Below are 25,508 nucleotides of genomic sequence, written 5' to 3' on the forward strand. Positions count from 1 at the left end.
GGGACACACACACCACAAACATTTCTTGGCCTCTCTCTCTCTCAATCTTGAGCCTGAATTAAAATTTTGGTTTTTGAGACAGGGTTCCAAGTTGCGACCCTTCTTCTTCATCCCTGAATACTGGGATTCCAGACATATGCCACTACACTTCATTTATTTTTGATACAGAATTTCTTTGTATAGCTGTGGCTGTACGGGAACTCACTCTGTAGACCAGACTGCCTTGAACTCACAGAGATCTGCCTACCTCTCCCTCCTGATTGCTGGGATTAAAGGAGTGTTCCATCACCCACCACTGACCAGCAGTTTGTTTTATTAATTGCTTTTGATTTTTGAGACTTAGTCTTATGTGGCCCAGACTCTCAAATTTGCTATATAGCTCAGGTTGCCTCAGATTTGCAATCCTCCTGGTGCCCCCGAGTGCTGTGCTCAGTCATGCGCCAACACACCTGGCTTCTTTTAGTTTTATTTTCTCCTTTAAAATACTTATTTGAGATGAGATGTCCCCTAATTTTGTGGTTGGATTCCAACTGGGAATCTTTCTACCTCAGTCTAGCATGCATGTAATCCCAGCAGTGGGGGAGTAGGGGGCAGGTGGACCAGGTGGATGTTGTGAGCTCCAGGCCAGGCAGAACTAATGGCTAAAGGTTTTGTTTCTGTTTTTTGTTTGTTTTCTCCCTGAGACAGCTTTTCTCTGTAGCATCGGAGCCTGTACTGGCACTAACTCGGAAAGATCCGTAAAGGCGTGCACCACCACTGGGCAGCCAAGGCTGTTTTTTTTTTTTTTTTTTTTTTTTTTTTTAAACAAAACCTCCCAAACTCTCCTTTCGGCTCCCTAGAGTTCAGCCTCTGTCTGTACTTCCTTTTTTCCAGGAGTCTCGCTGTAATGGTCTGTCTGTCCTGTCCCTTTAAGAGAGAAGCCCCCTCGTGATCTAGGGACAGCCCCTGCAGTATTTCTGCCACTGCACTCCTCGGGAAACTTGCAGCTTTTTACTTAAACCATAACACCCGCCCCTCAAACGTCCCTATAATGTAAACTTGTGCCTGTTCCCCTTTGTTGTTGCTGCTGGTGTTTAAAAACAGTACCTTGGCAGCAGAGGCTAGTCCTGAATTCCTGACCCACCGGCCCCCACTTCCCGAGTGCTGCCAGGGGTCCTGGGGACCCGCAGCAAATCCATTACACTATATACTTATCCATTTTTTCTTATTTTGAATCAGTCTCGGTAAATTGCCTAAACTGGCCTGGAACTGTGGTCCTCTTGCCGCAGTCTCCCAGCTGGCTGGAAAAGAAAATATAAATCCGCCGGCGCTGACCCAAATCTTGGTCACTAGGGTAACGCCTGTCTAATTTTACTAACTCGGCCAACCGAACTTCCCAAGGCCGGCTCGCCCCCCAGCACTCCGCGCCGCTCGTACCAATTCATGAGGCTGAAGTAGTCCCGAGTCGGGTCAGGAGGCTGCAACGCGCGGCAGTGTTCGCAGAAGAACCCATCCCCACTCTCCACACTCCCTGCGCTGCCGCAGTTCCAGCACTGCTGCGCCTTGCTCTTCCCCGAGGCAGCATTGGTGCTCAGCAAGCTTCTACCCAGGAACCCAGCAAGTCGCACCTCCCACACGCAATGCAAAGCCCGAGCGCCAGAGCTCCACATTGGGACAGCGGCCTGTCTGGCCTGGGTCTTCGCACCCGAGGGGAAGGAAGAAAAAGTGACTCGTTGCTGATTGGTTAGGGAGCCGAGGAGGCGGGATCAGTCTCGAGAAACTAGGCTACCGAGTTCCGTTCTGCATTCTAAACTACAATTCCCACTAAGCCTTGAGGCTACGTGTTGCTACCGACTTGTGTCTTCTTATTGGGCCTGCCGAGGAGGAAGACGTTTTGATTGGCTGAGGGTGGAGTTTGTATGGAAGGTTTAGCGCCACACCACTGGTTGCCGCTGTAGGGTGTTTGTGGCTCCAGGTGTTCTTTCGCGGTGAGTCTTAGCGGGAAATTTTTCTTGAGTGTTTGAAGATTCCAATCGGGTTCTCAGGGTCTTATGCAAGGGAACCCTCCGCAGCTTCCGCTTTTTCTGCCTGGTTTTGTGTGCGAGGAGGCGCTGCGCGCAGGCAGCTCTTCCTTTTTTAGCTGCTCTTCGAGGAGAAATTCTTTTTTCCGTGTTACAAGCTGAAACAGGTCTGGACACATGGGAAGGCACAGAGTAGCAGAGCGAAGTAGTTTCGTAGTGAGTATTATAAATGTTAGTGATCATGCCAGGCCCTTGATTCATTCTTTCCAAATAGTTACTGAGACTCCAGTCTTCGCTGCTAGGCTCTGCAGAAACTGGAGAGGGTAAGCAAGTTTGTGGGGTAGGGTGGTAAGGAGGCAACCAGCCATCCTCAGCTTCTGTACATAAAGGAAAGGCCACTTATACACCTAAAGCTGTGTAAGTGGCCGATAAACTATTCATAATCCTGGAATTTTGCTGTGATTTGGTTTTTGTTTTCGCTCATCAACGGCCCTGCCTTTCTGAGATAGGTGGTCATAATATGCCTGTTTCTTTAAAAAAAAATTTATTTTTTCAAGTCGTTTGTTAAGTCCGTGCAGTGCGCACGGAGGCCAGCAGAGGACATTGTATTCCAAGAGCCGGAATTACAGGTGTTTGTGCGTTCCTGGATGTGGGTGCTGGGATGTCTCTCCAGCCCCTTCATATACCCATTCTTCATTTTGTATGTTTGGTGTAACTGGGCGTGGAATCCAGGACTTTGCATCCGTTAGACAAATGATCTCCCATTGAGTTATATCCATATTCACTTATCTTTGGGTAGAGATTTATTTTATTTTAATTCTGTTATGTGTGTGGGAGTGTGCACATGTGTGTGCAGGTGATTGCAGAGGCCAAGAGCGGGCTTCAGACCACTGGAGTTGGAGTTCCAGGCAATCTTGAGCTGTGCTGGGAACAAGAATAGTATGTGTTTTCCTGCTGAGTCATCCCCTGCAGCTTCCAATCTCCAGTCTTGAATTTTAAGCCTTGTTCCTCGGCTCTCACCTTACTGTTGGACTCTTGTTTTTGAGGTCGGATATGAAGAATCAACAGTTCCCCAGCAGCACTTCCTCAAAGGCCCATGGTGGTGGTGCCTGTTCCCAGTCCCAAGGTGGCACTTTCTCTCCATTGCACGATCTCTCCTCACAGTCTCCAGGCACATCCAGTTCCTCCACCAGCACAGTGCCATCTTCCAGCCAGTCCTCACATTCCAGCTGTGGGACGCTGAGCTCTTTAGAGACAGTGTCCACTCAGGAGCTCTGTTCTATTCCTGAGGACCAAGAGCCTGAGGATCCTGGTCCTGTCCCCTGGGCTCGGTTATGGTCTCTTCAGGATGGATTCTCCAATCTAGGTAAGGCATTTTGGTATATAGTGGAGTGTGTTGTTCAGAGAAACAGAGGTGATGGTTAGGCTGTTGCAACTGGAATCTCAGGGCCCTGTGACTGGGTAGAGGTGAGAAAAAGTTTCAAAAGTAAAAATTAAAAAAAGAAAAAAAAAAGGCTGTGATGGCATGTGTGGGCTGTCATTGCCTGTCGTGGGCTTGTTTCATTACTTCTGGTCCTCATGCCAAGGCTTGTCTTCTAGGACACCCTTTGGACAATTTTACATCGTGCCCGCCTCCCAGACTGCGCACATGTTCCCTATTCTGAAGCCTAGCTAATGCCTAAGAGACAATGTTCTGTTTCCACCCAGTCCCTTCGATTCCTCTTCACTTAGCAAACTCTCCTTGAGATTTTAGGAACCCGCTCCAAACATTCCTTCCCTATGGAGCTGTTGAGTTTCTCCTCCTTTGGACTCTAAGGAATGCTTTCCATCCCTGATACTGTGTTGTATTTTAGTTTTCTGTTTCTCATGTTTCTTCTCAACTCAGTGGTAAATTACCTGAAACCAAACTCCATTCATGTTAATCCCACTTCCCAGTCCTTGGCATCTAATAGATGAACCCCAGTTTTCCATTCCTACAGTCTTGGCACAGTTCGCCTCCTATGGCAGATGAGGAAATTGTGTGTCCTTCATGAACTCAGGGCAGCTGTGGTTACCAACACGAGACCCTATGAGTGCTAGAGAGCCTACACTGAGCTACATCTGTTGTCCTATCCCTAGCTACCTTATTTTTATTTTCAAATATAATCTTGCTAAGTTTCATAGACTGGCCTCCTTTTTCTTTTTCTTTTTTTTTTCAGAGAAAAGTTCTCATGTAGCCTGGGTTGACCTGAACTCACTATGGCACTGAGCCTGGCTTTGAACTCTTGATCTTCCTGCCTCTACTTTCCTTTTTTTTTTTTTAATTTTTATTTATTTATTTATTATGTATAGTATTCTGCCTGTAGGTAGACATGCAGGCCAGAAGAGGGCACCAGATCTCATACATGGTTGTGAGCCACCATATGGTTGCTGGGTATTGGACTCAGGACCTCTGGAAGAGCAGCCGGTGCTCTTAACTACTGAACCAACTCTCCAGTCCCCTGCCTCTACTTTCCAAGTGTTGACATTATAGGCATACTTCATTTTCACTAGGCTCTACTCATTTGTATTTTATTGTGGGGTTGTTTTTTGTTTGTTTGTTTTTTTGAGATAGGATTTCTCTATAGCTTTGGAGCCTGTCCTGGAACTAGCTCTTGTAGCCCAGGCTGGCCTTGAACTTACAAAGATCCACTGCCTGTGCCTCCCAAGTGCTGGGATAAAGGCATGCACCACCATCCCTTGGCTACTCATTTGTTTTTGAGACAAATTCTGCAGCCCAGGTAGGCTCGCAATTCACTGTGTAGTTCCTCATGGCCTTGAGTTTGCATTAATTTCCTTTTAGCCTACTGAGTAGCTGGTAGCTGGAATTACACATACCAACCATACCTGGTTCAAATTTACACATTTGCTTGTGGATATCCAGTTGATCCAGAACTATTTCTGAAAGATATTTATGTTATTCAGTGTTCTCTAGAGGAACATAGGTGAAAAAATGAATATATATAATCTATTTATATTTAATTACTTGTCTTTTTTTTTTTTGGTTTTTCGAGAAAGGGTTTCTCTGAGGCTTTGGAGCCTGTCCTGGCACTAGCTCTGTAGACCAGGCTGGTCTCGAACTCACAGAGATCCGCCTGCCTCTGCCTCCCAAGTGCTGGGATTAAAGGCGTGTGCCACCATCGCCTGGCTAATTACTTGTCATTATTATTAGAGTGGCTTACAGACTGTGGTCCAGCTAGTCCAACGATGGTTGCCCATGGGAGGTCTAGGAATCTAGCATTTGTTCAATCTGTAAGGCTGGATGTCTCAGCTGGTTATCAGTATACACCAGGATCCTGTTGAAGTAGGCTTTAATGCCAGTGAGGGAATGGACTTGGTAGTAAGAGTGAGAGTAAGCAGGAAAGAGAGCAAGCTTCCTTCTTCCATGTCCTTTAGCTGTTAGCAGAAGATATGGTTTGGGGTAAAGGTAGATCTTACCACCTCAAAAGATCTAGATTAGCCAGGCATTGGTGGTGCTGGGAAGCAGTGGCAGGCAGAGCTCTGAGTTTGAGGCCAGTTTGGTTTTCTAGATTGAGTACCAAGATAGCCAGGGCTACACAGAAAAATACTCTCTTGAAAAACGAAAACCACACCCCCATCCTGACCAGAAAAAAAAATTACAAAGGGATTTATTAATTTGGCTTATACAATATGGCCTGGATAGTCCATTAATAGTTCTCTTCATGCTGGGCGGTGATGGTGCACACCTTTAATCCTAGCGTTTTGGAGGCAGAGGCAGGTGGATCTCTTCGAATTTGAGGCCAGCCTGCTCTACAAGAGCTAGTTCCAGAATAGGCTCCAAAGCTACAGAGAAACCCTGTCTTGAAAAACAAAAACAACAACAACAAAAATAGTTCTCTTCATGTTGCAGAGACTGAGAGCTTAGTAGCTGCTCAGTTTGCAAGCCTGGATGTCTCAGCAGTTCTAGTTTGGTATTGACAGCTTGGAGGATTCCTAGAGAACTGGTCAAAGAAGCAGCAAAGGTTGGCAGCAGAAATAATGGGATAGATGCACTTAGTAGCAAGAAAGCAAGCAACACTGTTTCCCCTTCTTTTTCTTTTTTTTCTTTTTTTCTTGCTTTTTCGAGACAGGGTTTCTTCTCTGTGTAGCTGTGGCTGTCCGCCTGGAACTCATAGAGATCTTCCTGCCTCTGCCTCCTCAGTGCTGGGATTATAGTTGTTTCATTATACCCAGCAAGAATGAACGTTAATAGCCATATTATCTTTAATCTATGACTGTGTGGCATCTTCCCAGAGTTTAGTCTGAATTTAGTCTAGTTTCTTTGTACAATGTTTTATACATTTCAATATACAAGTCTTACTCTCTTTTTTGTTTTATGAAACCTAGGCTGACCTGAAACTTGCTATGTGTGTTAGGCTGGCCATTAATCTCAACCTCGTGCCTCTACCTCACAAGTGATAGAATTACCACTATGCCTGACTTTGGCTTTTTGGAGACAGAGCCTTAGTCTATAGCCTATCCTAGCTTGGAACTCACTAAATCGCCTATTGTAGCCTTGAACTCATAGCAGTTCTTCCTTGGGCTCCTGCATGTTGGGATCACAAGTATGGACTATAGACATAACTACTATACCTTGCTAATTTATTTTGAGCAATTCTGAACCTGCGTTTAAAAGGGATATTGGTGGTACGCTGCTACCACTACCACATGGAGCTGCACTCTTGAATAAGGTATCAGGAAGACAGTAAATAAGGAATTAAAATAAGGGCCCATCTTTGCAGAGTATCAGTGCAGGGTATTGTTATGATAATAGGTAAGGTAGTGAAATGGAGGTCTGCTTGTGTGGAAAGCCTAGGGGAGATGTAGTCTAGACTCAGTTTTGGACTTTCATGTGTGTACACATGCAAGAGGAGAGAGAGTGTTGTGTGATCTGTTCTTGGGGAAAGCAAACACAGGAGAGAGGGAGCAGGGAGTGCTGTTGTCCTGTTCTTGGGGAAAGTGAACAGTTGTTTACTTACCCCAGCTAGGACATGGTATGGATGGCACTGAAGTTTTACTGGAGTTACTCAGAGAGATATGGATGAGAGGTTACTTACAGACAGCCGCATCACCAGAGGTTTGTCCCAGCATGGTTACAGCTCACAAAGCTACCTGGAGCACACTGCACACAGCCTGTAGGCAGCTCAGCAGGTTCGAGAGTGTCCTATCCCAATGGCTCAGTTGGTCTCTGCCTCTTCCAGGCATCTCGTCTGGTGTTTGTTTCTTCTGGGCACCTTGATGGTCTGAGAGTCTTCTTCTTTGCAGCTTGTTTTGTCTTTTGGGGAGAGAGGGACTTAGGGAATCTGGTCAGAAGTTGTTTTGATTTGTTTACTTTCTGCCTTAAGGAACTTCCTTGCAGTATGGAGTTGTTTCTTCTTTAAAACAACCTATTGTTGGGAGCAGGAGAGCTGATTCAGAGGTTAAGCTGCTCTTGCCAGAGGACCTCAGTTTAATTGCCAGTACCCAGGTGGCAGCTCAAAACTGCCTGTTAAATCCAGTTCTAGGGATCTAACATCCTCACACAGATATGCACACAGGCAAAGCACCAATGCCTATAAAGTAAAACTTTAAAAAAATCATTAAAAGAAAGGAAAAACCCGTTATTTTTGCCTTTTTGTGTATATATCCTTTGCTAAAATATTTTGTCGTTTCTCCTTCCTTTTTGCATCCTGTGACTTAAAGTGCTTATCTCCAAGGTGGCTGTTTTACCCTTTGAGGAAGCTGCTACACAACAGGAATATTGTGTGCCCAGCTTGCTTGGGCAGTGGAATTGAGACAGTGGGGCTGGGGGTAGTTAGCAAGGGGAGTGGTATCTGTTACTAGGCTGGGGGAGGCAAGTGCCTGGACCTGAGTGTCTGGCAGGCCATGAAGATTGTAGATTTTATACTGAATGTAATAGGAAGCCTCAGGAAGGTAATATGCAAGACATTAGATACAATTATTTTTCAAAATCATAAAAATTATTTTAGATGTTTAATGACTGCTTTTCATTGCATGGTATGTAAAAGCCACCAGCTATTTAACCCTGTTAAAGTGTTACAGCCTGTTGTGGTGGCACATGCCTGCAATCTTGGCTTGTGGGAAGCTGAGGCAGAAGGATCAGGAGTTCATGGCTAGCCTCAGCTACAAAGCAAGTTCAAGTGCAGCTGAACTATGTGATACTCTCAAACAAACAGATAGGGTTAGAGATGTGGCTCAGTTGGAGCACTTGCCTAGTATGCACAAAGCCTTGGGTTTCACCTCTAGCACCACATAAACGGGAGTGGTTGGCCCTGTTTGCAAATCCAGCACCAGGGAAGTTGAGGGCATATGGATTAGAAATTTAAGGTCATCCTTGGCTACAGAGAGAATTAGAAGCCAGCTGGGAGTGTATGAGACCCTGCTGTAAACACCAACTAACCACACCCCAAAACCTGCAATAAAACGAAGCAATTGTATGATTGTCCCCCCACCCCCTTTTTTAATTTTTTTTTAGTTTTTAGTTGCTGGGAATTGAACCCAGGGCCTTGAATATGCTAAGCACACACTGTGCACTGATCTATATCTTAGTGTTCCCCAATATTTAATTTTAAAGGTTTTGGTGATCAAATCTATACTTTTGATTGCCTTCTTACACACTTCTTTTTTGACAATCTTTCTGTGTAGATAAGAGTGGCCTTGAGCTTGTCCTCTTGTGAGCCTCCCAAATGCTGGGGTCACATGTGCACCTCTTCACAGAACTGGTTCCTCCCTACAGTTAGCACGATTGAATGTTTAGTATATGAACTTCCAGTCCTCTACTGTGTGCTTTTGTATTAACAGACTGTGTTAGCGACAACTACTGGTTTGGGAGGGATAAAAGCTGTGAGTATTGCTTTGATGGACCACTGCTGAGAAAGACTGAGAAGTATCGGACGTACAGCAAGAAGCACTTCCGCATCTTCAGGGTAGGTGAAAGTTACTTCTCCTTGGGGGTCTGGTGATCTAGCCATTGCTCTTGGGTGTCTTGCAGTATTAATCCCTGCTGTTCAAACATGGAAATTAAGCAGGGTGGTGGTGCTGGTGGCGCACACCTTTGATCCCAGCACTGGGGAGACAGAGGCAGGTGGATCTCTATGAGTTCAAGGCCAGCCTGGTCTGCAGAATGAGTTCCAGGACAGCCAAGGCTGTTACACACAGACAAACAATGTCTTGAAGAACGAAAAAAAAAAAAAAAAAAAGAAAGAAAAAAAAATAAAAAGAAAAGACCAGCAACAACAAAACCCATAGAAATTAAATGTTTTCTATTTCAGGAAATGGGCCCTAAAAATTCTTACATTGTGTATATAGAAGATCACAGCGGGAATGGAACCTTTGTAAACACTGAGCTCATAGGGAAAGGGAAACGCCGTCCTTTGAGTAACAACTCTGAAATCGCACTTTCTTTGTGTAGAAATAAAGGTAATGTTATTGTCATACTGTTAATGGGTTTTCTTTAATTTCTCTGTAAAGGGAGATTTTTGTGTCTTCATAGATTATGCTTTAAATCAGTCAGATTAAGTTAGCATTCAGTAGCATTCAGGAGTTAACTTTCTTGCCTGAGTTGTGCTTTTAATTTGTTTTTGAGACAAGGTCTCACTATATGGCCGTCCTGGAATTTCGTGCTTACACCAGGCTGGTCTTGAACTCAGAAATCTGCCTGCCTCTACCTCCTGAGTGCTGAATTTTTTCTGTGAGTGTGTGTGTTTGTGCAGGTGTGGAAGCCAGGGGGTAATATACGATGTCTTAATCTATCTCATCTCCAACTTATCTATTTACATTTATTTGTGTGTGTGTGTGTGTATGTGTGCATGCAAGAGAGAGAGAAGAGAGAGATTTTTGTGTGCACATGCAGACTTAGATGTTATATATATAGGGTCAGATAACAACTGTTGGGAGTTGGTTTTCTTCCACTGTGGGTTCTGGGGTTCAAACTCAAGTCATTAGGTATACATAGCAAGTTATATTATCTATGAGCTCTCTTGCTGACTCATAGATTAAAAACAATTCACTTTGGTCAGGTAGTGGTGGCACACATCTTTAATCCCAGCACTTGGGAGGCAGAGGCCGGTGGATCTCTGAGTTCAAAGCCAGCCTGGTCTACAGAGCGAGTTCCAGGACAGTCCGGACTGTTTTACAGAGAAACCCTGCCTTGAATAACAAAAACAAAAATAAACAAAAAAATTTTACTTTGTATTACATGATAAATATAGTTCTTTATATTCTGTTTAGTTAAACTTTAGAACCAGTTTTCTAACCATGAATTAACGAGGCCATTTCTGTCCTTTTCCCCCATAGTTTTTGTATTTTTTGATCTGACTGTAGATGATCAGTCAGTTTATCCTAAGGAATTAAGAGATGAATACATCATGTCAAAAACTCTTGGAAGGTAAACTTTGTTTTTCTTTATATAATAAACTGAACCTCCTTTTTTCTATATTTATTGGTTAGTTTTTTTGTACCTGATTTTATAATATTGTTATTTATAGCATAGCTGTTTGTTGAACTTTGTGGTAGATGTATTACTGATTTATTTGACAATGGTCAATTTAAATAAACTTCTTTTCCTTATAAATTTTAGTGCTCGGATTAGTTTGTGCCACTAGGGCCATGTTCATTGATAACTGTGTGTGTGTGTGTATGTTCATATGCATGTGTATGAGGATAGTTGCATAAGGTCAACATCTTCTTCAGTGACTTCCCACTTTATGTTTTGTAGTTCACTGAACCTAGAGCTCGCTGACTAAGCTTATGTGGCTGACTAGCAAACCCCTAGGATGCTCCTGTCTTTTCCTCATGAGCAGTGGGATTAGAGACAAGCTTCTTATGAAGGTCCTGGGAATCCAAACTCTGGTCCTTGTATTTGTATAGCAGACATTTTATAGACTGAACTGTCTTCCAGCTCTTTATTTTACTGGAACTGATTAAGTAATTTTTGAGATAGGGTCTCACTTTGTTGCTCTGACTGGCCTAGAACTCACAGAGATTCTCTTCTCTCTCCTAAGTGGTTGGATTAAAGGTGGGCACCACCATTCCTGGCCCATTTACTTTTCTCATGTAGCTTACCCTGGCTTCAAAATTACTATGCAGTCAAGGACAGTCTTGAACTTGATACTCTTGCCTCAACCTCCCCAGACAGGGTTCCAAGCCTGCCTCACCATACCCAACTATTGATGACTTTTGAGAAAAAGCTTTTCATGACCTGTGATTCATGGACCATATAATTCACATGTGTGTATTTGTGTGTGTGCACTCATGCCACAGTGAGTATGTGGAGAGGACAACATGCAGGGATCAGTTCTCTACTTCTACCATGTGATCATTTTTTTTTTTTAATCTAGAACTTTACTCATTTTATTTGGTTAAGGTTTAGGGTCAATGATTTTTAGCTGGTGTTCTTGGGACACCTTAGGGAATCCAGAATTAATCAAAGGGCTAATTTTTGAAGAACGTTATATCATTTTTATATATTTCTGAAAAGTTGGTAAATTCATGTTTTTGTGCATATTGGCAAGATCCGTGCCTGTCATCTATGGATATCACCAACATTTCTATGCCAATTTACAGTTGCCAAAATATCACTGTTGCTAGACCCTACTGTGTTCATAATGGAATACATGTTAGTATTTCTGTTGTTTAGATCATTGTTTTAATTAACTAAATTGCATTAATTAATTTTTGCTTGCCAATCCTAGTTCCCCAACCTTCCTCCCTCTCCTCCTGCTCCCCGCACCTTCCCCCTATCTCACCTCCCGAAATGTTCCTCAGAGAGGGTAAGGCCTCCCCTGGGAAGTCAACTATGTCTGTCTCATCTCCTCATTGAGGGAGGACCAAGCCCCTCCTTTTCTCCCCTGCCCCTGGGCCCATGTGTCTAGGCTGAGTAAGGTTCTCCATAGAGAACAGGTTACACAAAGTCAGTTCATGCATTAGGGTTAGATCCTGGTCCCACTGCCAGTGGCAACACATACTGCCCAAGTCATACCATAGTCACCTGTATTCAGGGTCATGGTTCGGTCATATACAGGTTCCTCATTTGTCAGTCTGGTGTCAGTGAGCTCCCACTTGCTCAGGTCAGATGATTCTGTGACTTTTCCCATCATGGTCTTGACCCCTTTGCTTATATTATCACTCCTTCCTCTCTTCATTCTCTAGGAACTCGACCCAGTAGTTAGTTGTGAATCTCCACATCTGTTTCCATCTGTTTCTGGAAGAGGGTTCTAGCTTCTCTGGGATTGTAGACAGTAGGATGTCTGTCCTTTGTCTGAAATCCACTTATGAGTGAGTACATAATATCATAATATATTTTTTGTTTTTGTTTTGTTTTTTTAGTTTTTTGAGACAGGGTTTCTCTGTAGCTTCGGAGCCTGTCCTGGCACTAGCTTTTGTAGACCAGGCTGGCCTCAAACTCACAGAGATCCACCTGCCTATGCCTCCTGAGTGCTGGGATTAAAGGCGTGCGCCAACACCACCCGGTTTGGGTCTGGATTACCACACTCAGGATGTTTTTTTCTAGTTCCATCCATTTGTCTGCAAATTTCAAGATGCCGTTGTTTTTTACAACTGAATAGTACTCTATTGTATAAGTGGATCATATTTTCTTTACCCATTCTTTGGTTAAAGGGCATCTAGTTGTTTCTAGGTTCTAGCTATTACAAATAATGCTGCTATGAACATAATTGAACAAATGTCCCCGTGGTGTGAGTGTGCCTCCTCTGGGTACATGCCAAAAAGTGGTATTGTTGTGTCTTGATGTATATTGATTCCTAATTTTCTGAGAAATAGCCATACTAATCTCCACAGCGGCTGTACAAGTTTACACTCCCACCAGCAATGAAGGAATTTCCCCCTTACTCCACATCCTCTCCAGCATAAACTGTCATCAGTGTTTTTGATCTTTGTCATTCTGACAGGTGTGAGATGGTATCTCAGGGTTGTTTTGATTTGCATTTCTCTGATGGCTGATGATGTTTAGCATTTTCTTAAGTGTTTTTCAGCCATTTGAGATTCTCCTGTTGAGAATTCTATGTAGGTCTGTACCCCATTTTTTAATTGGATTATTTGATAGTTTGAGGTCTAGTTTTTTTGAGTCCTTTGTACATTTTGGAGATCAGTCCTCTGTCAGATGTGGGGTGGGTGAAGATCTTTTCCCATTCTCTAGGCAGCCATTTTGTCTTGTTGACCGTGTCCTTTACTTTACAGAAGCTTCTCGGTTTCAGGAGTCCCATTTATTAATTGTTCCTCTCAGTGTCTGTGCTACTGGTGTTATATTTAGGAAGTGATCTCTTGTGCCCATGCATTCAAGGGTACTTCCCACTTTCTCTTCTGTGAGGTTCAGTGTGGCTGGCTTTATGTTGAGGTCTTTGATCCATTTGGGCTTGAGTGTTGTGCATAGCCATAGATATGGATCTGTTTGCATTCTTTTCGTTGTTGTTGTTGTTGTTTTTTGAGACATGGTTTCTCTGTAGCTTTGAAGCCAGTCCTGGAACTAGCTCTTATAGCCTGGGCTAGCCTTGAACTCACGAGATCCGCCTGCCTCTGCCTGCCAAGTGCTGGGATTAAGGGCCTTCGCCACCACTGCCTGGCTCTATTTGCATTCTTCTACATGTTGACATCCAGTTATACCAGCACCATTTGTTGAAGATGCCTTTTCTTTTCCATTTTATAGTTTTAGCTTCTTTGTCAAAAAAAAGTTGTTCATAGGTATGTGGGTTAATATTAGGGTCTTCCATTCAATTTCATTGGTTTACCTGTCTATTCTTATGCCAATACCAACCTGTATACAAAGCTACAGTCAGGGATGGTACTTTATTGTACAGGGTTGTTTGAACTATCCTGGGTTTTTTAGTTTTTTCATATGAAATTTAGTATTGTTCTTTCGAGGTCTGTGAAAAATTGTGCTGGGATTTTGATGGCTTTTGCATTGATTGGTTTTGGTAACATTGTCATTTTTACTGTATTAATCCTACCAACCCATGAGCATAGGAAATCTTTGTATTTTCTGATATCCTCTTTAATTTTGTTCTTCAAAGACTTAAAGTTCTTGTCATACAGGTCTGTCACTAGTTTGGTTAGAGTTACCCCAAGATATTTTATGTTGGTAGCTCTTGTAAAAGGTGATGTTTCTCTGATTTTTTTTTTCTTATACTGTCTATCATCTGTATACATGGAGCTACTGATTTTTTTTTGAGTTAATCTTGTATCCTGCCACATTACTGAAGGTGTTTATTATCAACTGTAGGAGTTCCCTGGTAGAATTTTTAGGGTCACTTATATATACTATTATATCATCTGCAAATAGCAAAAAATTGACTTCTTTCTTTCTAGTTTGTATCCCTTTGATCTCCTTTTGTTCTCTTATTGTTCTAGCTAGGACTTCAAGTAGTATGTTGAATAGACATAGAGAGAGTGGACGGCTTTGTCTTGTTCCTGATTTTATTGGAATCATTTTGAGTTTCTTTCCATTTTGTTTGATGTTGGCTGTTGGCTTGCTGTACATTGCCTTTATTATGTTTGGGAATGTTCCTTGTATTCCTGATCTTTCCAAGACCTTTATCATGAAGGGGTGTTGTAATGAGATGATCATGTGTTTTTTTTTCTTTCAGTTTATTTATATGGTGATTACTTTGATGGATTTTCATATGTTGAATTATCCCTTTACTTTTAGGATGAAGCCTACTTGATCATGGTGGATGATGTTTATGATGTGTTCTTGGATTTGGTTTGCCAGTACTTTATTGAGTATTTTTGCAGGATTTTTTTTCCCCCTATGTAAAAGCAAAGAGCCTTTATTTTATGCAAGTTTGCAAACTTGGTCTCTCTGCATGTCCAACGCATTGGAATAAACGGAGAGCCCCAAGCTCAGTTAGAATTGGGTTTTTATATAGTAGTAAAGGTGGGGGTGAGGGGTTTCTGAGGTTCAGGACCCTTGATTGGCTGACATTTGTCTAGGGGTGTCCTGGTGAGTGTGTGCTGACAGGTGGTCCTATTTACAGTGGTTAGAATGTTTGATGGTCTGTTCTTGGGTGGTGGTTGGGTAATCTCAGCTTGTGGTTCTTCCTGCAAACAGGTATTGCTTCAGGGTAAACTACTGAGACTCAGGCCTCTATTAAATTTTTTGATGGCTGAGTCCTACACTGGCAAGTGATAATGGTTGGAAGTAAAGAACTTCCTTTGGGTGATCTTTTCATATATAGCTTATCATGGCTGGCTCCTACATTTCCCCTTCACAAGCACATATGACAGGACCCAATCTTGGGTCCTGCTTGCCCCAGGTTTTATGGAGGTATGGAACTATTTAAATTAATAAATCCATTAATTGACAACTCTGGACATATTTTTCTGATATATCAAGGGACACTAAAGGTAGTTATCTTGTCCCCCATGCCAGGGAATTCCCCCTTGTCTCAACCTTTTAACCTATTTTGGACATGGGGCATGGGGTGACGTTTTCTTTCTGCAACTACTTCAAGCTGACACTGGGACGTTGTTATCCAGGCCTAAGCAGGTTGATTGAAAGGATAGCCAAAGATGGGGGGGATATTTAGGCAATGGGGCACTCATCAGTCTCCATTGAAGGGACAGGGAACAGTAATATCAGTTGGCCTGGTCCACATCGCTTTCAGGAAGTCCAGGGTTCACCGACATTCAGAGCAGGTAGTAGTCAGCAACTGATGCTTAGATGCGTCTGCCATCCAAGTGGAAGCCTACTGAGATAAGTTTAATCTAGGAACAGAAGTTAAAATTTAGAAAAAGAGCAGATAACAGATGTCTGTAAACAGGAGGTATAGACTCACACCTTTGAGTCCTAGCTAACAAGTTGGCTATAGCTTTGTGGAAGAATCTGTATACCTTTTGCTATTAAATTGACATTATAACTGTCTTCACCATTAATACTATCAGAGATCTCAGAAGGATAAATAAAGTATATCTGAGTACAGACCAAATAGTTTCCAAATCTATTAAATGACAGGGACCAGAGTCCACATACCTAGATCTCCTTAGCATTGGAGGCAAAAATTACAGTAATGTTTACGAGGGAGATTTTCTTAGTTGCATCTTTGTGTGGTTTGGGTATCAGGGTAACTGTAGCCTCATAAAAAGAGTTTGGCAGTGTTCATCTGCTTCTGTTGTGTGGAACAATTTGAGGGGTGTCAGTATTGTCTCTTCTGTGAAATTCTGGTAGAAATCTGTACTGAAAACATCTAACCCTGGGCTCTTTTTGGAAGAGAGGCTTTTGATGACTGTTTCTATTTCCTTATGGGTTATAGATCTCCTTAATTTATCTTGTCTTGATTTAATTTTGGTATTTGGTACTTATCCAGAAAATTATTCATTTTCTTTAAATTTTCCTATTTTGTGGAGTACAAATTTTTGAAGTAGGACCTGATGATTCTCTGGATTTCCTTATTGTCTGTTGTTATGTCCCCTTTTCATTTCTGATTTTGTAAATTTGTATTTTCTTTCTGCCTTTGGTTAGTTTGTATAAAGGTTTGAAAGTCTTGTTGATTTTCTTGAAGAACCAACTCTGTCTCATTGATTCTTTGTATTGTTTTCTTTGTTTTTATTTTATTGATTTTAGTACTCAATTTGATTTTTTCCCACTGTCTACTCCTCCTGGGTGAATTTGCTTCTTTTTATTCTGAGGTTTCAGTTCTGTTAATTTGCTAGTGTGGGATTTTTCCAGCTTCGTTATGTAGGCCTTTAGTGCTGTGAACTTTCCTCTTAGCACTGCTTTCATTGTGTTCCATAAAATAAGTATGTTGTGTGGTCATTTTCATTGAGATTTAGGAAGTCTTTAGTTTCTTTTTTTATTTCTTCCTTGACCCAGGGCTCATTCAGTTGAGTGTTGTTCAATTTCCATGTGTTTGTGGGCTTTTTGAAATTAGTGTTGTTGTTGAATTCTAAATTTAAGCCGTGGTGATTTGATAAGATACATGGGGTTATTCCAATTTTTTTTTTGTATCTGTTGAGGTTTGCTTTGTTACCGAGTATGTGGTCAATTTTTGAGAACGTTCTATGTGCTGAGAAGAAAGTATATTCTTTTGTGTTTGGGGGACATGTTCTATAGATGTCTGTTAGGTCCATTAGAATCATAACATCTGTTAGTTTCTGTCTTTCTCTGTTAAGTGTCTGGCTGGTAGACCTGTCCAGTGGTGATATCACACACTATTATTAGTGTGTGGGGTTTAATGTGTGATTTAAGCTTTAGTAATGTTTCTTTTGCATGTGTGGGTGCTCTTGTATTTTGGGGTATTGATGTTCAGAATTGAGATTTCCTCTTGATGGATTTTTCCTGTGATTGATTTTAGCTTGAAGTGTATTTTGTTAGATATTAGGATAGCTACACCAGCTTGTTTCTTAGGTCCATTTGATTGGAAAAATTTCCCAACCCTTTACTCTCAGGTAATGTCTGCCTTTGTGGTTGAGGTGTGTTTCTTTTATGAAGCAGAGGGATGAATTCTGTTTTCATATCCAGTCTGTTAGCCTGTGTCTTTTAGAGGCCAGTTGAGTACATTGATATTAAGGGATATTAATGATCAGTGATTGCCAGTTTCTGTTGTTTTGTTGTTGTTTTGGTTGTTAGTGGTGGAACTGTGTGCATGCTTCCCTTCTTTCGGATTTGCTGCTGTGAGATCATTTATTGTCTGTGTTTTTGTATTGTATATGACTTTCTTGGGTTGGAGTTTTCCTTCTATTACTTTCTGTAGGGCTGGATTTGTGGATAGGTATTGTTTAAATTTGGTTCTGCCATGGAATATCTTGTTTTCTCCATCTATGGTGATTAAAAGCTTTGTTGGGTACAGTAGTCTGGGCTGTTATCTCTCAGTGTCTGCATAACGTCTGTCCAGGATCTTTTGGCTTTCATTGTTTTCATTGAGAAGTCAGGTGTAATTCTGATAGGTCTGCTTTTATATGTTATTTTTCTTTTTCATTTTCATAAGGTTATTTTTAAGTTCATTTTCTTCTGCTTCATCTGCATTGGAATTTTCAGGTCTTGCTGTTGTAGAGGCAGTAGTTTCTGGTGGTGCCATGTTGCTTTGCTCTTTATGATATTGAGTGTATTCTTATCCTGCTGCCCACCCATCTCTTCCTCTAATTGGAAGAGGTGGAGCCTGTGCTTCAGGGGGCTTGCCTTCTACCATTTTTTGCTTCATTGAATGTTCCTTCAGGCACAGCAGAGCCTCTGGTGATGGCCACTCCTCGAGGTCTGGTGGGGCCAGAGCTCTGGTGTTCTTTCCTCCAGATGATGGCGGGCCATGGTTCTGGTGGTTGCTATACCAGTGTGTTATCTCTTACAGAGAATGGCAGGGGATGCTGGCTGGGACACAGGTACTCTTTCCCAACCTCATGTGATAGCTTCTGGAAGCCACTGCTGTCATTGCTCCTGGTTGTCGCTTGGCTCTGACTCTCCTGGCAGTCACTCGGTTGGCTTGGCTTTGATTTATTAACTAATTAAATTAAGTTTCTGTCTTTTTTTTTTTTTTTTTTTTTTTGAAGACAGTGTAGCCCTTGTAGACCTCAAACTCATGGGCAGTTCTCCTGTCTTAGCTCCTGAGGGATACAGGCATGAGCTACCATTTCCAGAGTATTCATTGTCAATTAAAAATTATTTAATTACTTGTGTGTATATGTGTTTATCTAGGTATGAGTGTTATAATGTATGTGTGAATATATGATTTGTGTATTGTATGAGTATGAGGTATGTATGTGTGAGTGTGGGTAGGTGTGAGTGTTTAAAGTGACGAGTGGTGCGTGTGATGTGATGTGTGTGAAGAGTGTATAATTGTGAGGTGCATGTGATGTGTGTACCATGGTGTGCATGTGTAGCTCAGTTTTCTCCTTCTACCATAGATTCCAGAGAGTGATTCAGGTCATAAAGCTTGTTTGGGATCCTAATTTGCTTTCTGTTGCTGTGATAAACATCATAACCAAAAACAGCTTGGAGAGGAAAGGGCTCATTTGACTTTAGGCACTGCTCACAGTCCATCATTGAGGACACCAAGGCAGAAACTGCAGTAGAGACAGTAACTGAAGCAGAGACCATGGAGGAGCGCTGATCACTGCCTACTCCCAAAGGCTTATTCAGCCTGCTTTCTTTTATAATACAGGACCACAGCACCAGGTGTAAGACTGTGAACAGTGGGTTTAGCATCAGTTATCAATCAAGAATATGCCCACAGACTTGCGTGTAAGCCAGAGTGATGGAGATCTTTTTATTCCTATTGAGGTTCCTTTTTTTCAGATGATCCTAGTTTGTATCAAGTTGACCAACAACAAAAACCCAAAGCAAAACCCAGTACAATTGATTCCTTGTCAACTTAACATACAAACATATCATCCTTGAACCATAACTTTTTTTGCCCCCCAAGTTCTCATGTTAATATTCATTCATGGCCTGATGGGTGGTGACTCAAGTCTTTAAATTTAGTACTTGAGAGATAGAGGCAAGTGTATCTTTATGGATTTGAGATCAACCTGGTCTACATAGTGAGTTCCAGGATAGCCAGGACTATGTAGAGAGACTATGTCTCAAAAAACAAAGCAAAACAAACAAAAATGAATGTCAAGGTGTGAAGCACGGTCTAATTTTTTGAAGTCTGGGTCTTTTAAAAAGTTCAACAAGGGGCAGGAGAGATGACTCAGCAGTTAAGAGCACTGACTGCTCCTTCCAGAGGACCCAGGTTGAATTCCCAGCACCCACATGGTAGCTCACAACTGTAACTTCAAGATCTGACACCCTCATACAGGCCAAATACTGATGCATATAAAGTAAAAATAAATTAAAAAAAATCTCAACAATTTGGAACTGGAGTACAAACTTAGTAACTAAGAACGCTGGTTGCTCTTCAAGAGAGGATCTGTGTGATTTCCAGTACCTACATAATGTCTCATAGCTTCCTATAACTAATTCCGGGGGATCTGACATCTAATCTTTAGTTTACTGCACGCAAATGTTGCACAGGCTTATATGTAGGAAAAGTACCCATACACATAAAAAAAAAAAAACCCTCAGCAATTTGAATATTCCCAAATTAAAAATATCCAAAGTCTCTTAACTGTAAGACAACTAGAATAAAAATAACTGTTACTATTTTAGAAGGAACCAGGGTTACAATCAGATCAAAACAAAATCAAATTCCAGCAGCTTAAGTAACTCAGTGTCCAAGGTCTGGGACTTAGGACTTTTTGGTCTACAGAAGTCTTGAGCAGCTCCACTTCTCCCACCGTGCCATATAGCTTGCCTTGTAGTCTCAGGCTGGCTCCACACCTGCTGCTGTCCTCAGTGGTCATCCCACAGTCTGGGCATCTCCATTATGCTGGGGTCTCCAATTGCAACTGAGCCTGTATCTCTGTCGGAGACCTCCTAGACTGTCTTCAGGGATACTTCAAGCCTGCCACACAGTGCCAAGCCTCAGCTGCTTTCTGTAAGCCCTTCATGCCTTCAGAATGGTTTATGGGAAACTCTTATGAAGTTTGACTTCCAGTTTGAGATGCAGCTTTGGACCCTCTCTGGACCACAGATTCTGTGTGCTGACCCAGAAGATTTCCCCTCGATGATGTTGGTCTCTCATTAATCATAGCTGATTTTTTTTTTTTTAAAGTTTTTTGAGACAGGGTTTCTCTGTGTAGCTTTGGAGAATGTCCTGAAGCTCACTTTGTAGACCAGGCTGGCCTCGAATTGACAGAGATATCCACTTGCCTCTGCCTCCTGAGTGCTGGGATTAAAGGTGTGTGCCACCACCATCTGACTAGTCACTGCTGATTTTAAGCCCCAGCTAACTAGCAGTGATTATCTAAAGATTTTATTTCACAGATTAACCCCTCCCCCCAACAGACAGAGTTTCTCTATATATCCCTGACTGTCCTGGAACTCCCTTTGTAGACCAGACTGGCCTTGAACTCACAGATGCACCTGCCTCTGCCTCTTGAGTGCTGGATTAAAGACACATGCCTCTACACCCAGCCTTACTTTCACAGAATCTTTATTGAAACTATCACACAAATGGCTCTGATAGAGAGCTTTAAGGAACTCTAAAATTTCCCTCTGAAACTTCATGGACCAGGCCTGTAATTTACATTTCTCTCATCTTAGCTTCCAGTGCTCTACAAAACAACCCACTAATCTCTGAGCACTCAACAGCTTTGCCAGCCCAGAGCTAATCCTATAAATCTTCCACCAAGCAACATGGTTACATCCATCACAGCAATACCCCAGTCCTGGTACCAGTTTCTCTCCTCCTTTGCTTTAGTTGCTGTGAGAAACACTGTGACCAAGAGCAACTTGGAGAGGGAAGGGGTTGTTTGGCTCACATGTTCTGATCACAGTCCAATCTTTTTTTTTTTTTTTTTAATATTTATGTATTATGTGTACAATGTTCTGTCTGTGTATACGCCTGCAGGCCAGAAGAGGGCACCAGACCTCATTACAGATGGTTGTGAGCCACGATGTGGTTGCTAGGAATTGAACTCAGGACCTTTGGAAGAGCAGGCAGTGCTCTTAACCACTGAGCCATCTCTCCAGCCCCACAGTCCAATCTTGAGGGAAGCCAAGACAGGACAAGCAGGGCAGGTCCTAGAGGCAGGAGCTAAAGCGGAAACCACAGAGGAACGCTGCTCACTGACTCAGTTTCCATGGCTTGATCATTTTGCTTTCTTATTCATCCTAGATCTGCCTGTCCAGAAATAGTACCAGTACTACACACAGTATGCTGGGCCCTTACACATTAGTCAATAAACGTCCCACAGACATAGCTACAGGACAGTCTAATGGAGCATTTTTTTCAATTGAGATTCCTTCTTAGCAGATGCTCCTCAATTGAGTCAGGTTGACAAAAAACAAACAGACAAAAAAACTGGTTTTTGGGACAAACACTTCTGCTTGCTTAAGGTAGACCTGCAATTTAATGTATTTAGTTCAATCCCTAACAGAAGAAGACAGAGTGGGACATATTTGGAATTCAACAACTTGAAGACATTATATTATAACAGGAGAATTGGGAGTTCAAAGTTATCCTTGGCATAATAGTCATTTGAGGACATCTGAGCTTCCTAAGACCTTTGCCTCGAAGGGGGATAAAAGGAAATAAAAAGGTAGTTAGGTGCTATGATTGGATCTTCCAGCTTCTAGAGAGGTTAAGACAGCCGGGCAGTGTTGGCGCACACCTGTTAATCACAGCACTCCGGAGGCAGAGGCAGGCAGATCTCAGAGTTCGAGGCCAGCCTGGTCTACAAGAGTTAGTTCCAGGGCAAGCTCCAAAACCACAGAGAAACCCTGTCTCGAAAAAACAAAAAAGAAAAAAAAAAAAAAGAAGAAGAAGGGGGCTGAAGAGATGGCTCAGCGGTTAAGAGCATTGCCTGCTCTTCCAAAGGTCCTGAGTTCAATTCCCAGCAACCACATGGTGGCTCACAACCATCTGTAATGAGGTCTGTGCCCTCTTCTGGCCTGCAGGCATACACACAGACAGAACATTGTATACATAATAAATAAATAAATATTAAAAAAAAAAAGGTTAAGACAAAACTAGCATAGTAGGATCCAATGTCAGATATTTATGTACTGATAGCTGCTATTATGTGGATGGACTTTGTTAATTTTAAGCTAAATGAAAGAAATAGGAATTCATTAATATGAAATGCCAGGTAATTTTTAGAAAGTGGTTGCTAGGAGTAAGGAATAATGGTGTTTACTTAATTGGAACTAGATGGTACCAGTTGGAGGGCATTGTGAATGTACTTAATGTGATTGAATTCTATTCTTGAAAATGATTATAATGGTACATTTTATGTTGTCCATACACAATATAATAAGAAGGATGTGAAACCTTTCCAGTACTCTCAAAACCTGGTCGTTGTCATAGCCCACTGCAGACAGGTACTATACAGGCCTGTACTTTAGTAATCAGCGCTAGGATGAATTTCATTTACTGGGGTAATTGTTTGCTGCATACTGTTCTGTGTGGCCTTGGTGGTACCCAGTGAGTCTGAAATCTTTGAGGGTGCTGCTGCATGCAGAGGAATTGTGCAGTACTTCTGGATGTAGTGTAGGGTGCAATTTATGCTTCAAATTGTACGTGCAAGTTGTTGGTAATTGTTTTGAATTTTCTCGTATTTCAATTTGGGCATGAATGCCCTAGATGGCATGGCTGACCTTGACAACCTAGAACTCTATATACCCACGTTGGTCTTAGTTGGCTGCTGTCCTTCTTTCTGTTCTCTTAGCTCTTGAATTATGGTTGTGTAACCCTCTTGGCATGGGTACTCATTTTTGATCATGAAGACTCTTTTATTGATATTTCTCAGGACTCTAGAGAAAATAAATTCTCTTTTTTCTTAGTGTCTTTCCATGAATTTCACAATCAAGGGCTATGATTACAAGCTTAGTGTTGGGGGCATCACATCTACCTGTGCCCTTGCCAGTTTACTCTGGCGAAGTTTCAGTGTGTCCTTTGAACACATGGACAGTGAAGAAATGTTGTTTGGACAATATTTAGTTTCGTGTGTGTGTGTGTGTGTGCGCGCGCGCGCGCGCACAAAAGACTGGAAGTTCATGTGCAACAGAAGACACAATGGGTGTTGGTCCTCGATCTTTTACCTTGAGGCTGGGTCTCTCTTTGCTGCTCTGTATGCTGGGCAGGCTGGCCTACAAGCTTTTGGGGGAGTTCTCTTGTTTCTGCCTCCAGTCTTCCTGTGTCACAGATGTATGCTATGATGCCTGGTTTACATGGGTTCTGGATACTCAGATTGTCCACCTGAGCAGCCTTGTCAGTTCCATCTTTAATTTATTCTAGTCAAGGTAGATGCCTGGTGGGTTTCATGATGAAAATCATCCTGAAAATCACTGTCTGTGTTTTTCCCATTAGTGGTGCTTGTGGGGAGGTAAAAATGGCTTTTGAGCGGAGAACGTGCAGGAAAGTAGCCATAAAGATCATCAGCAAACGGAAGTTTGCTCTCGGCTCGTCGAGAGAAGCAGTGAGTACCCGTGTTACCCGTGTTTATAGCTGCCTGGTCTTCACATTGCTTCTTAACTTCCTCGAGGAACCCTGGAGCATGACTCAACTTCAGGAAGGCTGCATAGCTGAGATGTAGTACTTTTTTTCTCCTTGGTTTTTCAAGACAGGGTTTTTCTGTGTGGCCCTGGCTGTCCTGGAACTCGCTTTGTAGACCAGGCTTGCCTCAAACTCCCAGAGAGCCGCCTGCCTCTGTTTCCTGAGTGTTGTGATCAACACTGATTTTGAAAGTATTTGTTAAAATGGCAACTCCTTATTAGCTGTAATGTATTATTTTGCCTCACTCTACAATCACTCTATGTGGTGATTACTTTTTATTCCAAAAAAAAAAAAAAACAAAAAAACTTTTTTTTTTTTTTTTTGAGATAGGGCTGTCTCACAGCCCCAGCTGTCCTTGAACTTATGGAGTGAGTCTGGCCTGTGCCGTTGCCTCCTCTGGAGTGCTAGGCATATACTCCTATCTTGACAGAGGGAGCTTATTAATGCTCTTATTAATTAACCTTTAAATAATTTTTACTATTTGATGACAGCAAAGGAGAGCGACTGTTTCCCTTGGCCCTGCTGATCCCATTTGCTATGAAAGGCTTCAGGTGTTTCCAAAGAGTCAGCTAGCCTCTGCCTGATGTGATTCAGTTCTGAGTCTGAGCTGAACACTATACACATGTTCTGGATGTTATCAGACAGGTGTAAACAGATGTCACTGAGGAGCAGTGGTTCCAACTTCCTCATAATTTATGCAGATAAGAATTCGCTTCTTGGGGCTGGAGAAGATGGCTCAGTGGTTAAGACCACTGACTGCTCTTCTGGAGGTCCTGAGTTCAATTCCTAGTAACCACATGGTGGCTTAGCCATCTGTAATAAGATCTGATGCCCTCTTCTGGCCTGCAGGCATACATGCAGGCAGAACACTGCATACACAATAAATAAATACATCTTTAAAAAAAAAAGAATTCTCTGCTTGATTGTTGAGGTAATTCCCAATTCTTTGCTCTTTGGCAAATGGCAATGACTGAGTTTGTTACAGAAAAACATTTAAAAAAAAGTTATTTTCAAGACAGGGTTTCTCTTTGTAGTCCTGTCTTTCCTGAGACTTGCTCTGTAGTCCAGGCTGGCCTCACACTCTGCCTCCTGAATGCTGGGATCAAAGGTGTGTGCCACCACTGCCCAGCTTAGAAACACTTTTATCAGAGTCAGAGATTTATGAATGCCAGACAAGTACTGTACCACTGAGATAACATTTCCAATTCTCAGCTGCAGATTTTAGAATGTAAATTATTTTTATGTGACAGCTATTTATCACTTTTCTGCCCACATTTACTGAGTGAGTGAGCCAGATGTGTTGTTTTTCTGCACATGATGCGACACAGTAATAGAAAAGGTGGGACCCAGTCACTCCTTTTTCCCAGCCAGCTGTTTCTGGCTTTAACATTCTTCACATTGTTTTTCCCGGATAATTCTATTCTTACATGGCAATAGGAATTTCCGG

The 25,508-nt window shown here is 42.2% G+C and overlaps 2 protein-coding genes across 9 annotated transcripts in view; one reads left to right on the top strand and one right to left on the bottom strand.

The window, feature by feature from the left end:
- Hscb (HscB mitochondrial iron-sulfur cluster cochaperone) overlaps positions 1-1,695 on the bottom strand; it is a 14,446-nt gene extending 12,751 nt beyond the window's left edge. For all 3 annotated transcript variants that reach the window (XM_050122076.1, XM_050122075.1, XM_050122077.1), the window contains exon 1: positions 1,417-1,695. In XM_050122076.1, coding sequence (XP_049978033.1) covers positions 1,417-1,649 — 233 coding nt within the window. In that variant the 5' untranslated portion in view covers positions 1,650-1,695. The remainder of the gene's footprint in view (positions 1-1,416) is intronic.
- Positions 1,696-1,889: 194 nt separating this feature from the next.
- Chek2 (checkpoint kinase 2) overlaps positions 1,890-25,508 on the top strand; it is a 44,649-nt gene continuing 21,030 nt past the window's right edge. The window contains exons 1-6 of one of the 6 annotated variants that reach the window (XM_050122059.1): positions 1,890-1,967; positions 3,047-3,366; positions 8,820-8,944; positions 9,290-9,437; positions 10,314-10,404; positions 23,876-23,984. In XM_050122059.1, coding sequence (XP_049978016.1) covers positions 3,054-3,366; positions 8,820-8,944; positions 9,290-9,437; positions 10,314-10,404; positions 23,876-23,984 — 786 coding nt within the window. In that variant the 5' untranslated portion in view covers positions 1,890-1,967; positions 3,047-3,053. Of the gene's footprint in view, positions 1,968-2,007; positions 2,217-2,301; positions 2,324-3,046; positions 3,367-8,819; positions 8,945-9,289; positions 9,438-10,313; positions 10,405-12,165; positions 12,294-23,875; positions 23,985-25,508 lie in introns of those variants that run through there. The other 5 variants (XM_050122058.1, XM_050122060.1, XM_050122061.1 and 2 more) reach the window with 5 other exon arrangements.

Source organism: Alexandromys fortis, unplaced genomic scaffold (genome assembly GCF_014885135.2).
Source record: "Alexandromys fortis isolate MF-2015 unplaced genomic scaffold, M_Fortis_MF-2015_v1.1 scaffold_193, whole genome shotgun sequence".
NCBI lineage: Eukaryota > Metazoa > Chordata > Mammalia > Rodentia > Cricetidae > Alexandromys > Alexandromys fortis.